The sequence below is a fragment of the Ursus maritimus genome, unplaced genomic scaffold (assembly GCF_017311325.1).
Source record: "Ursus maritimus isolate PB19 unplaced genomic scaffold, ASM1731132v1 scaffold_5, whole genome shotgun sequence".
Classification (NCBI taxonomy): domain Eukaryota; kingdom Metazoa; phylum Chordata; class Mammalia; order Carnivora; family Ursidae; genus Ursus; species Ursus maritimus.
Window position 1 is genome coordinate 27,843,116 of NW_024426663.1, and position 14,340 is coordinate 27,857,455.

At 32.6% G+C, this 14,340-nt stretch overlaps 1 protein-coding gene across 4 annotated transcripts in view; it reads right to left on the minus strand.

The window, feature by feature from the left end:
• The window catches only part of TENT2 (terminal nucleotidyltransferase 2), a 66,368-nt gene that overhangs the window by 27,300 nt on the left and 24,728 nt on the right, over nt 1-14,340 (minus strand). For 3 of the 4 annotated variants that reach the window (XM_008711023.2, XM_008711025.2, XM_008711022.2), the window contains 6 exons: nt 13,518-13,632; nt 13,338-13,429; nt 11,497-11,575; nt 9,711-9,780; nt 2,346-2,422; nt 1,828-1,956 (listed from right to left, as the gene is read on the minus strand). In XM_008711023.2, coding sequence (XP_008709245.1) covers nt 1,828-1,956; nt 2,346-2,422; nt 9,711-9,780; nt 11,497-11,575; nt 13,338-13,429; nt 13,518-13,632 — 562 coding nt within the window. The remainder of the gene's footprint in view (nt 1-1,827; nt 1,957-2,345; nt 2,423-9,710; nt 9,781-11,496; nt 11,576-13,337; nt 13,430-13,517; nt 13,633-14,340) is intronic. The other variant, XM_008711026.2, reaches the window with a different exon arrangement.

Below are 14,340 nucleotides of genomic sequence, written 5' to 3' on the forward strand. Positions count from 1 at the left end.
AAAAAAAAAAAAAAATGCAGCTACTTATTTCAATCTAATTTCTTCTAGTGAAGGGCAGCTTAAATTTATAATATAAATTAATATATTAATATATAAAGTATAATACAGTTATACTTCAGCTCTGCATAGGTAAAGGTCCTTTAACAAAGACCCAGAAGCAGTTGATGAGAGTGCCATTAATTACAAACCATCTCAGTAAATGGGACTTCTTTGTCAAAAATAAAATACATTTAACAAAATCTAAGCAAAATTTTAGCATGATTTCTGAACACTGGTAAAATACTAACATCTGAACTTTCAACTTGCTTACCAAACCACCTTGGGGAATTTGTGATTAAAGTACATTTTTCTTTTTTTTCCCCAAGATTTATTTATTTGAGAGAGAGAGAAGGGGAAGAGGGAGAAAATCTCAAGCAGACTCCCTGCCAAGCATAGAGCCTCACTGGGGGCTCAGTCCCACGACCCTGAGATCATGACCTGAGCTGAAATCAAGAGTCCAACACCAAACAGACTGAGCCACCCAGGCACCCATAAAGTACATTTTTCTAAAGAAGGCAATCAAATTAAAATTTCTAATTGTAACCCAAAAAAATGGAAGGAAAGGACACATATTATGAATGTTCATGCATGTTAAATGCTGTAGTCAAATCTAATTTTTAAATCACAACTAATGTCTATTCATTTTTTAGTTTTAGTTGATACTTAAAAAGTACATTTGACTAAACCTAAATAACTCTGATAAATTTCTGGCACATAACTTTCCAAAATTTATAGACATATGAATATATATACAAACTCTAATACAGATACTATTTTTAAAATAAAATTGGCATCATATTGTATATGAGAGTATATCATGGGTATTTTCTTATATCATTAAATATCCTAAAAGCATCATTTTTAATAGCTAACATTATAATTAATTCAATCATACCCCATTCTTAAAAACTTAGATTATTTCTAAGCTTCTGTTATTTCAATAAACACCACGAAAATCAGCCTTATATATAAATTCATACATGCATCCCTGATTACTACCTTGGAATAAATTCCTAGAAATGCAAACGCTGAATAACACTGAGTCAAAGGGTATGAACATAAATATTTCAACAATGCTTTCTAAACTATGGAACTATCATTAACCCAGAACAGATCAGACCCTAGACATCCTGATAAAGGGTCTTCTATTACGTTAACATCAAGTATTTCACCCAATCTATATGCCAGCTCACAAGGAATAAAAACTTCTTTCACCAAAAAGTAAATCCTGTCCCAAGTGAAAAACAAAAATATGATGAATGGTGCTTGAGCTTATATTTATAGACCTTCTGAACATGCATGTGCCTCAACATAATGGGTCCACAATACAGTGGTAAAAGTTCTTTGAATACAAAAGTTAATACTGAAAAACTGTCAAAAAATAAAAAACACAGTGAAACTTCCCTTATAATGTTTTCCAGGGAATAACATTTCTTCTTTTTTGGGGGGAGAGGGAGGAATGAGGTGGGCAGAGAGAAAGAGAGGGAGAACCTTAAGCTTGAGCCTTAAGTACTTTCCAAAAAGTACTTAACGATCTCACAACCCTGACATCATGACCTGAGCTGAAATCAAGAGTCAGATGCTTAACTGAACCACCCAGGCACCCCCAGGGAATAATATTTCTAAAACATTTGTTCAAAGCAACAAATTAGGAAACATGGTTTTCTGGGCCTTAGAAAGAACTTTTTAAAACACTGCTGTCTGAAGACAGAGTCAACAGAGAAGACATCATAATGAAGTTTAACTGTGTTTTCATTTTAAAAATTGGGAAAAACACAAAATACTTACTTTGTAAATAGTGCAAAACCATCAATACAAGACTATAGCTGCTTAAAGTACCACGACTGGCATCATTTATCTCATGGTGACTCGCCCACTTCTTAATCACCAGTACTAACGGACGAACTCGATTTTCAACTGAAAGTAAAATTAAAACTTAAAAATGGTAAGAAAAGATTACGTTTTCTTTGAAAGCTTATATCGTTTCCGAACTATAACAACAAGAGCACTGCCTCCCTATTTACTAAACATTATATTCACCATAAATGTTTCTTGCTTTTAGAAGGTATCTTAGTCATCTTTTAAAAATTACCAAAAATAAAAATTATCAATTATTAAATTTGTTTTATTGACCTATAACTTCAGTAGTATATAATTTTACTGTAGCAACATATTATACATATAATAAAAGACACTATGCATAAACATAATTAAAAAGATGTCAGTATTTATTACAAACATCCTTCAAAAGGAATAAAGAATGAAGGATAGAGAACCTGATAATTATTTGGAAATAAAAAACTTACGGTATGCATAAGTTCTGAGAAGGAATGTGTTTCTTATTCCAACAATATTGTTTACATTCAAGTCGAATTCCACACAACTATGAAAAAAAAAAACATTATAGCTCAAGTGTTTTTAAACAAACTAACTCCCTAATAACTACATTAATATTCATCTATCCTATGATACAAAAATAGCATGAGCCCAAAGACCAAATACTTTAAAATGAGGCACTAAACAAGAATAAATACATACTCAGTACATATGTTTTAGTGTATATTAAAAATGTAAAACAGGATTACAGTTGCAAGATCCATAATGTACTACTAAGGCTCCAATTATCCTTAATAAAAGAAATTTTAAAATTTTGCAGTCCTTTCCAGATAAACAAAACTATGTGACCAAAAACATTTCTGGCCAAGTTATTCCACTGAGTTATATATTCTCAACTAATTTGGAATTAAAGCATCATTTGCTTTAAAACAATAGAAATAATATGCAAAATAAAGAATAGGTGAAAAAAAAATAGAAGGAATCTATATATTAAAATCCCTCCAAAAAGGATAAGACATAAGTAAGATATAAATTATCATACCAAATTTAGCTACTGATATCTGGGAAGAACAAACACATAACAGAAGGGTTACTTCTTTGAAAGCAAAGATATCATGCAATTCACAATTTAGAAAATAGGGTAATAATGATGGGATCTACAAAGAAAGGCTAAATCCAAAATAAAAGGAAAGATTAATGAAAATTATATTATAAGGCCCAACTTGTTCTGCACACTGAGTTTTTCTACAAAAAGACTGTCTAAAATAAAAACTTAACAAAATTCCTTTCTACAAACTTTTAATTAGAAAATTTGAAATTTACCAATTCAGAGTTTCTTGTTTTGGGAAATGAAATCCTATAATCTTTCAATTAACCACGCATATTGTTAAAAATGGATAGTAGTATTAAACACTTCAGATATATATATATTTGCCTTTGGGAAACTTATGGCAACAAGAAGATATACTCTTTAATTGTATCTGTGCAAGGCTAACATTGAAACCAGTTTGCACTTCTATGTAACTCAATAAAAAGGAAAAAACAGACGGAAACCAGTTTGCAATTAAAAACTTTTCCAAAAATATAATTTCAGAGCTTTAAAAATATCCACAGTACTTGCTTCAAATTCTACTTCTGGAAATACTAAAGTAATCCTATATATATATATATATATATATGGAAAAAAGTTTATGTAACAAAACGCTTATTCTAACAGGGGAATAAGAGTTAATCACAATATATTTATTCAATGAAATACTACTGAAAAGCCATTAAAACTGAAGTCAGAAAATAATAAATGATAAAAGCAAATACCATGACATATGGTTAAATAAAAAAGTATAATCTCAATTTTAATTTTAAAAACTCTTACGCATCCATATGCATAGAAGAGGGACTGAAAGTTTTACAGCAAAATGTTAACATCACTTAAATCTTTGAGTCTTAGAAGTAGACTTTTTTAATGGTCTATATAGAGACTATAAAATGGTGTTTATAAAGAACACTGAACAATGAAAAAAGTTTGTATAATAATCTTAAATAGAAAAAGAAATGCACCCAACACAGGAGCACCCAAATACTTAAGGCAGTTAATAACAAACATAAAGGAAATAATCGACAGTAATACAGTAATAGTGGGGGTCTTTAAAATCCCACTTACATCAATGGACAGATCATCCAAACAGAAAATAAACAAGGAAACAGTGGCTCTGAATGACACATTGGACCAGAGGGATTTACCAGATATATTCAGGACATTCCATCCTAAAACAGCAGAATACACATCCTTTTCAAGTGCACACGGAACAGTCTCCAGAACAGATCACATATTAGGCAACAAAGCAAGTCTCAAGGAATTAAAAAACGATGCATCTTTTCTGACCATGCTATGAAACTAGAAATCAACCACAAGAAAAAAATCTGGAAAGAGCACAAATAAATGGAGATTAAATAACATGCTACCAAACAATGAATGGGTCAACCCAAAAAAAACAAAGAAGAAATAAAAAAATACATGGAGACAAATGAAAATGAAAACACAATGACCAAAAATGTTTGTAAAGTAGCAAAAGTGGTTCTAAGGGGGAAGTTCATAGCAATATAAACCAACCTCAAGAAGTAATAAAAGTCTCAAGTAAACAACCTAACCTTAACCCAAATGAGCTAGAAAAAGAACAAAAACCCAAAACCACTAGAAGGAAGGAAATAATAAAGATTAGAACAGAAATAAATGACATAAAAACTCAAAAACAAAAACAAAAAAACACAGCAACAACAATAGAACAGATCAGTGAAACCAGGAGCTGGTTCTTTGAAAAGATCAACAGAACTGATAAAGTTTCAGCCAGACTCATCAAAAAAAAAAAAAAGAAAAGAAAAAGAAAACTCAAACAAAATCACAAATGAAAGAGGAGAAATAACAACCAACACCACAGAAATACAAGGGATTATAAGAGAATATTATGAAAAATTATATGTCAACAAATTGGGACAATTTAAAAGAAATGGATAAATTCCCAGAAACATATAACCTCCCAAAACTGAATCAGGAAGAAATAGAAAATTTGAACAGACTGATTACCAGCAGTGAAATTAAATTAGTTATCAAAAAACTCCAAACAAATAAAAGTCCAGGACCAAAAGTCTTCACTGGTGAATTCTACCAAACATTTGAAAAAGAGTTAATATGTATTCTTCTCAAGCTATTCCAAAAACATAGAAACGGGAAACTTCCAAATTCATTCCATGAGTCCCATCATTACACTGATACCAAAACCAGATAAACACACTACAAAAAAAGAGTATAGGCCAATATCTCTGATGAATATAGATGTAAAAATCCTCAACAAAATATTACCAAGCCAAATCCAACAATACATGAAAAAGTCATTCGTGACAATCAAGTGGAATTTATTTCTGGGATGCAAGTGTGGTGCTCGGTATTTGCAAATCAATCAGTGTGATACGTCACATCCATAAGAGAAAGACTAAAAATCATACAATCATTTCAATAGATGCAGCAAAAGCACATGACAAAGTATAACATCCATTTTTTTAAAGATTTTATTTATTTATTTGAGAGACAGAGACAATGAGAGAGGGAACACAAGCAGGGGGAGTGGGAGAGGGAGAAGCAGGTTTCCCGCTGAGCAGGGAGCCCGACGTGGGGCTCAATCCCAGGACCCTGGGACCATGACCTGAGCCGAAGGCAGACGCTTAACAACTGAGCCACCCAGGCACCCCAAAACATCCATTTATAATAAAAACTCTCAAAAAAGTAGGTTTAGAGGGGGCATACCTCACCATTATAAAGGCCATATACTGAAAAACCCACAGCTAATATCATACTCAACAGTGAAAAATTGAGAGCTTTCCCCCTAAGAACAAAGACAATGGATGCCCACTCTTACCATTTGTATTTGACATACTATTGGAAGTCACAGCCACAGCAATCAGACAAGAAAAAGGCATAAAAGGCAACCAAATCGGTAAAGAAGTAAAACTTTCATTATTTGCAGATGACATGATACTATATACAGAAAACCCTGAAGACTCCATCAAAAACTAAACGAACTGAATTCAGTTAAGGTTGCAGGATACAAAAATCAATGTACAGAAATCCATTGCATTTCTATACACTAATAAGGAAGCAACAAAAAGAGAAATTAAGAAAGCAATACCATTTACAATTGCACCAAAAAGAATAAAATACCTATGAATAAACTTAACCAAGGAGGCAAAAGACTCATATTCTAAAAACTATAAAACACCGATGAAAGAAACTGAAGACAATACAAATAAATAGAAAGATACTCCAGGCTCATGGACTGGAAGAACAAATATTGTTAAAAGTCCATACTACCCAAAGCAATCTATCTACAGATCTAATGAAATCCCTATCAAAATACCAACAACATTTTTCACACAACTAGAACAAATAATCCTAAAATTTGTATGAAACTACAAAAGACCCCAAATAGCCAAAACAGTCTTGAAAAAGAAAAACAAAGCCAGAGGTATCACAATTCCAGATTTCAAATTATATTGCAAAGTTGTAGATACCAAAACAGTCTGGTACTGCCACACAACAGACACGCAGATCAATGGAACAGAGAGCCCAGAAACAAACCCATGATTATGTGGTCAATTAATCTTCAACAAAAGAGGCAAGAATATGGAATGAAATAAAGACAGTCTCTTCAACAAATGCTGTTGGGAAAACTGAACAGCTACATGCAAAAAAATGAAACTGGACCACTTTCTTACACCATACACACAAACTCAAGAGATTAAAGACCTAAATGTGAGACCTAAAACCATAAAAATCCTACAAGAGAGCACAAGCAGTCATTTCTCTCACATCAGCCAAAGCAACATTTTTCTACATGTGTCTCCTGAGACAAAGAAAATAAAGGCAAAAATAAACCACATCAAAATAAAAAGCTTCTGCGCAGTGAGGAAACAATCAACAAAACTAAAACAACCTACTAAACGGGGGAAGATATTTACCAATGACAAACTTATACAACTCAACACCCAAAAAACAAAATTCAATTAAAAAAAAATGGGCAGAAGACATGAACAGACATTTCTCCAAAGACATACAGATGGCCAACAGACATGTGAAAAGATGCTCAACGTCACTCATCATCACGGAAATGCAAATCAACCACAATGAGATATTACCTCACACCTGTCAGAATAGCTAACATCAAAAAACACAGGAAACAGTAAGTGCTGGCAAGGAGGTGGAGAAAAAAAAACCCTTGTGCCCTGTTGGTGGAAATGCAAACTGAAGCAGCCACTGCGGAAAACAGTATAGAAGTTCCTCAAAATATTAAAAATAGGACTACCCCATAATCCAGTCATCACATTACTGGATATTTACCCAAAGAATACAAAAACACTAATTTGAAAGGATATATGCACCCCAATATTAACTGTAGCATTATTTACAATAGCCAAGTTTGGAAGCAACCCAAATTTCCAAGAGATGAATGGATAAGGATGCGAGATAGATAAACACACACACACACACACACACACACACACACACACACACACTGGAATATTACTCAACCATAAAAAAAATCTTACCATTTGCAACAACATGGATGGAGCTACAAGAATATAATAATACTAAATGAACTAAGTCAGAGAAAGACAAGGACATACCATATGATTTCACTCATGTGGAATAAAAAAACCAAACAAATAAATGAACAAAGGAAAAACAAATGAGAGAGACAAACCAGGAGACATATTCTTATCTACAGAGAACAAACAGATGGTTACCAGAGAGGAGATGGGTAGGGGAATGGGTGAAATAAGTGATGGGGATTAAAGACTACACTTATTATGATGACCACTGAGTAATGCACAGAATTGTTGAATCACTATATTGTACACTTAAAATTAATATAACTGTATGTTAACAATACTGAAATTAAAATTAAAACTTAAAAAAAAAAAAAGACGGGGGTGCCTGGTTGGCTCAGTTGGTTAAGCATCCGACTCTCCATCTCTGCTCAGGTCTTGATCTTAGGGTTGTGCGTTCAAGCCCCACACTGGGCTCCAAAAATTTTAATTAAAAAATCTAAAAAACTACAAAAAAGGAATAAAATTTTTATATAATTACAACTACAACCATATATTTTTTTTAAATGATTATAATAAGCTAATAGTTTTATTTATGTTTAGTTTATCTCCCTATAAAGTGCTTTAGAAAACTCTAACATTGAGACTATGGACTATGAGAAACAAACTGAGGACTTCAGAGGGGAGGGGGGTGGGGGAATGGGACAGACCGGTGATGGGTAGTAAGGAGGGCACGTTTTGCATGGTGCACTGGGTGTTATACACAACTAATGAATCATCGAGCCTTACATCGGAAACCGGGGATGTACTGTATAGTGACTAACATAATATAATAAAAAATCATTTAAAAAAAGAAAACTCTAACATTATTTATTTGGTAAAAATTCAATAAATATTTATAGATTGGATGGATATTTGGATGAATGGAAGGGAAGACATGAGCCAGGCATATATCTAAGAATTTGTTTAAAATATATATATTCAGTCAATTCTAATTATTTGCAGTAATTATGTTCTAGAACGTCACTGTAAACACTGAATTAGTGAATACGAAACCACTGCTCCTAGGGGAAACAAAGGGTTAGGTTTCTACAAGTCTTCAGTCAAAATATTTTCAACAATCGATCAAATGTAACTTTTTTAATGTGTTTTCATTTAAAGACAACTTATTCACTGACAACGAACTCATGGCCAAGCGCCCTGTAATGCCTGAACAAAGCATATCTAATACATGTATTCTCCATAAGGCACATCACAGCTCTATACACAGAAACAACAGACAGTAACTTAGCCCTATGCCAGGGGCTATTTTAAACAGCAAAGGCACTCATAAAAAGCACCAAAATGTAAAAAACATGGCACTAACTGGATTGTGAAAAGAGTAATTGTTTACACTGTAAGAGGTGAAACAAAAAGGCAGAGTCTCAGATTGTTTAACCTCAGTTAGGAACCGGTGCATTCACTGACTCAGAATGTTCTCCACTCTGCACATGTCTACAAATAACCATGAAGGTGCTGCAAGTATTAATTTGGAGGATTACAAAATAAATTTCATCAAGTAGGCAAATTCGTAAAGAATCGATGAATAATGGGGATCAAGTATGTATATATTTGCACTTACATGTAAACAATTTCAGTATTACTTTTATAAAACTAGACTAGAAAACCTAATTTATCACAATCCTATCTATTCTTTAGAAAACAACAAATCTTGTTTAACCAATGAAATAGTCAACACCTATTTACATTTTATATTCAGATATTACATAAAAGATTCCAATCCCAATGCCCATTAAGAATTTCAGAACCAAGGCTGGTAGAGTATACAAACAGATGTAATTACATTTGTAACAATCCCTTGATAGAAATACACATCAAATTACAAAATACACATCAAATTTCATCAACTATGTTCTGAAGAGTGATTACATTTCCAAAAGGCAAGAGATCATTTTAAAAATGTGAAATGTAAATATATACACATATTCATATATACACATATTCTTTAAAATGGATAGTTTCAAACACTCAAAATGTCAAGCAGAAAAACTAAGCACAGTTAGGCATAAAAAATTGCTCAGACTATTCCAAAAAATCATCTCAAAGACCAAATCAAGCAGTTCTAAAAACTGATGAAGCTATTACACTGTAGCATACATTTCTTAATTATCTGCATCAAAAGAACATCTAAAAATGATCTAAAGCAACTGAAACAAGAAAATTCAACAATTACTTGCCTGACTTTATCCCTGAACTTCACAATTGGCACTTTTGCTCGAATCAGCTGAGGTCTCTCAATGTAGCCAGCTGAAGGATAAAGGATAATATAAATACCTGTAAATGTTTCTCAAATTCAGTGTTCAAATGCACATTTTTAAAAAACAGTATTTTACTAAACTAAAAACAATTTAAGAAAATAGTCCTTGATAAGAAAGCAAAAAGGGACATTATCACATTCTTCTAAGACTGAAACTTCCAATACCATTTAGAGGGATTTATATTAAAATTCAGAAATGTCATCTAATATCTAATAATATTCATAAAGAAATTCATCACAGCATTATAAACATGAAAAATATCTAGGCTAGCAGCAAGGGGATAGCTAAATTCTGGTATAGCACAAGGCAAAATATTATGGCAGCCATAAAAATCCTACTTATAAAGAGTCTTTAATGTGGAAAGGCCTACAACATGACACATGGAGCACTGATACATTTAAATAAGTATGATCTCTAAATGGAAGAATACACGTATTCATATTTTTATTCCATCAAACTTTAAAATTTTTTTTGAAAATAATACAAGTTCATTATAGAAAATTAGGAAAATACAGAAATATATATAAAAAAAAAAATCCCTGCAAACTTTTCCCAAAGGAACAATTTCCTAATGCTATAACTAAAGAAAAGCATAACACCAGACTTAAAAATGAAACATTTTCCTGTTAAAATGACTTTACCACCAAAATCATAAAATATGTCAAGCTTCAAATAGAATTTGTGCAGGAATTCAATGAGGTATAATGAAAATAAGATTAAGAGTTAAAAGTGGTAAGTTCCAGGTACAGGTTCTGACAGCAACAAACTATACTCCTCAGGCAAATTACTAAAAGCACTGATCATCATTCTCCTTAACTATGAAAAATCACAACCAAAAATACCTTTGAATTAGATGATTTCTATCGTCCCTTCTGTTTTTAATATTTGATTATTCTAATAATAGCTATGGAAAATCCATTTAAGGTATGAATTACTCCTTTATTTTACAGACGTGAAAACTTAAGTCCAATAAATCACTTATTTCTCTCCAACAATAGATATTATTTGTCCAAGGCAATAACTTGTCACTTGACTTTGTATTTTCCAGGTCAAAGCCTGACACATAGGAGTTATCTGTTAAATAAATGGACACAGCTCTTTCCAACATCACACAGGTAGAGTGACTTCAACTGTCCACAATATTCTGTGGAAATTTAAAATAAATTATTTGAGATGGCTTAACATGTGGATTAAAATCTGCTTAGCTCACTTATTCAAGAATAAAATCTTACAATAAAATGGTTAAGTCAATAATTTTGCTTTTTGTTGGAGTAATTCATTTATGGGCTTCATGTTCAGTGATCCTATTTTTAAAATGTGATGTCATAAACTACATGTCATTGCAAAACAGATGAAAATCTCATTTTCCCACATGAATATTTTATCTGTATCACTCTTTTGGCTTTTCACAGATACTTTGCACTACAGCTATTCATATTCAGGCTTTGGCTTTCCCCATTGAGAAAAAGAACTGAAGCTTATATATATTTGACTTCCCAGCGCGTGCAGTGGGATTACCTTACAAGTAAACTCAATAAAGAATTTCTATCTTTCTAATCAAGAGTTAAAAAGAATTCATTTGGAAAAAAGGATCCATATTATATCTATCCTGACCAGACAAACAATTCTTACCAGAAAATAAAGTGAGAGACATATTAAATAGTTATGTCAGATGACATAGGAACTTGAGGCATATGAGACTTACAAAGTCTAGTACAGAAGTGTTTATGGACTAAGGTGAGAATATGCCGTGCTTCAGTCTTCTGATTTACCTGAAAAAAACACTGAAAAGTTAAAAATAAAGTGTTTTTTCATTATCTTTCTAAATTTAGTGTTTTATTTTCTTAATGTTTCTCATCAAAGAGAAACCATACAAAGTAAACTTTTCTTTGGAGTTATTTTTCAATATACATTAAATTACATTATAGAAAACGTCAACTTTTATGCTGTCTTTCACATCAACATTCCTAAATCAATTCCTAATTATAAACTTAAGGCAAAATTTAAAAAATATGTCATTTTTTTAAACTTTAGTATAAATGTACATAAAGCAATCTCCTCCTAGAAACACATGGAGGGCACCTGGGTGGCTCAGTCGGTTAAGTGTCTGCCTTCACCTCAGGTCATGATCCCGGGGTCCTAGGACTGAGCTCTGCACCAGGCTCCCTGCTCAGTGAAGAGTCTGCTTCTTCCTCTCACTCTACCCTCCCCCCTGCTCCTGCTGTCTATGTCTCTCTCTCTCTCTAATAAATAAAATCTCAAAAAAAAAAAAAAAAAAGACAAAAGAGCAAACAGAATTTTAACTTTCTGTAACATATTATACTTCCCTATCTAGATTGTGAGCTTCTTAAGGAAAAGGTTCAAATCCGTGGTGTCTCACTCTAAGTTCTGACATGATTCAAACATATGAACAAAAGAGGATTAGTGGGATGTGGCTGAGTAGAGCCTAACTCGAACTCTGACAGAAAGATTTAATTAAAACTCTAGTATTCTTCACTGCTTATTATTTCTGAGGCTTTTTTTCAAAGTTTCCCTTTACATGATTTCAAAGCCTAGAAACGTGTCAGTTTCGTTCCTGGAATAAATATCTTTCTGCTTTGCAGTAACTAGAAGCCAATTTTGTTAATGAAATAATAAAAATAATAAAAATATATATGATTCAGTAGATATGTTTTGGATTTTTAAAGAGGTGGAATGTAATAAGGCATATTAAAATTATTGTGAAATTAATCTTTGGTAATTCAGAAGAGACCTCAGCATATTAAAAAGACTACTTCAAGTTAGTTTCATGAACACCAATTGCTTTGGTATTAAGAACACACAAGAGTATCAGTTAATAGGAAATTCAAACAAACATAAAACTAAATAAAAAGATTTGGTTGCTAAATAAAAATAAAAAGAAACAAACTCAAAATAACACAGAAAAATATATTCAATCACAACAGTCTTTTTTTAAAAGTCAGTGAAATCCCTTTTTGTATTCCCAAAATAAGAACTCCAAACCCCATAGCATTTTCAAAGGGGAAATAGGATTAAAAATAGAATCACTTATAATTCAAATGGAAAGGAAATATATCAAAATAATACACATACTCTTCTTGTTGCATCCTGGCAACATATCCAATCCAATGACATTTCAAAATAGAGGCAGAGCAAACATAATAAAGCCATCTTACTTTAACAACTTAAAAATAAATTAATGCTAAAATCCCGTTATGTGTATTTGTGCATGTGCAGATGCCTTAAAAGAAAAGCAGCTTTTCCTGGCTTTCCCTGAATTACTATGAAGATAGAATCCAAAGAACTAATTAAAACAAAACAAGTTTTTCCTTCAACAACTTTTTCTTCAGTAGGCTTCACACCCAGCACGGAACCCAAAGTGGGGCTCGAATTCACGACCCTAAGATCAAGACCTGAGCTGAGATCAAGAGTTGACGCTTAACCAACTGAGCAACCCAAGGCACCCCTCTTCAACAACTTTTATATGAAATTTCTTGAATGACTTAACATGAGAAGAACACTTGCAATAAATGTTTCATTACTTACTGGTTCTTCTTTAACAACTAGGCATAAATCACCATCACTGCTCCGGGTACCAAATCCATTTAAAGAGGACCCAACCAGAAAAAGTCTGCTTTCTAGAGAAATAGAATGGAATTATAAGGATTATTTAAAATTTAAAGTAGGAATGCTTATACAAAGGGCATGCAAAATAGGGAAACATACGTGGAAATAACAGCTGAATTTCTCTCTGCAGCTGTGTTCGACACAGTTCTTTCTTCTTTAAATCACTTACTTGCTGCTGACATGCTTCAAATAACTCCAGTATCTGCTGACTCAACTTGAATCCACCGCAAAAAAAGTAAAAATTTTGTTCAGAAATGTAAAAGTAATTACCATACTAAGAAGTGTAAAACAACACTACCAACGGTATTTTAAAAATGAGTATTTATTATCTCCTTAACACTTTCTAAAACTACTGTCACTCGATAGTTACTCAATAACTGAAATAGTTACTAACTTTCCCAAAGTACAGTATCATTGATAAGTCACAGAAAAGTACAGTTGGTCACAGAAAATTCTTAATGAGTGTAACCCATGGGACAGGAAACTACAATCTTCGCTTGCTGCCTGTTTTTGGAAGGCACATAAGCTAAGAATGGTTTTTACATTTTTTCAGGGTTATAAAAACAAACAAGTAAAGATATGCAACAGAAACATATGAGTGGCAAAGTCTAAAATATTTACTATCTGTCCCTTTAAAAAAGAAGTCTGCCAAACCCAATATTCATACTACCAATAACAAATATTAACAAATTTTAGAAGAAAAGCCCCTGGTTGTCCTTGCCCATGCAAACCGTCCTCCTTCCCCATTTTTACAATACTGGCCCAAACCCTGTCTTCTTATTGCCATCTATAGATAGATCTCCTTGTTCACCTACCTATCTGGTTCACACTTTCCCCTCCAACCCCACTCTTACCATCATCACAGGTAATTTCCTCATCTACAATGGGCTACATATCACACATACTCCCACCATTTCTGAAG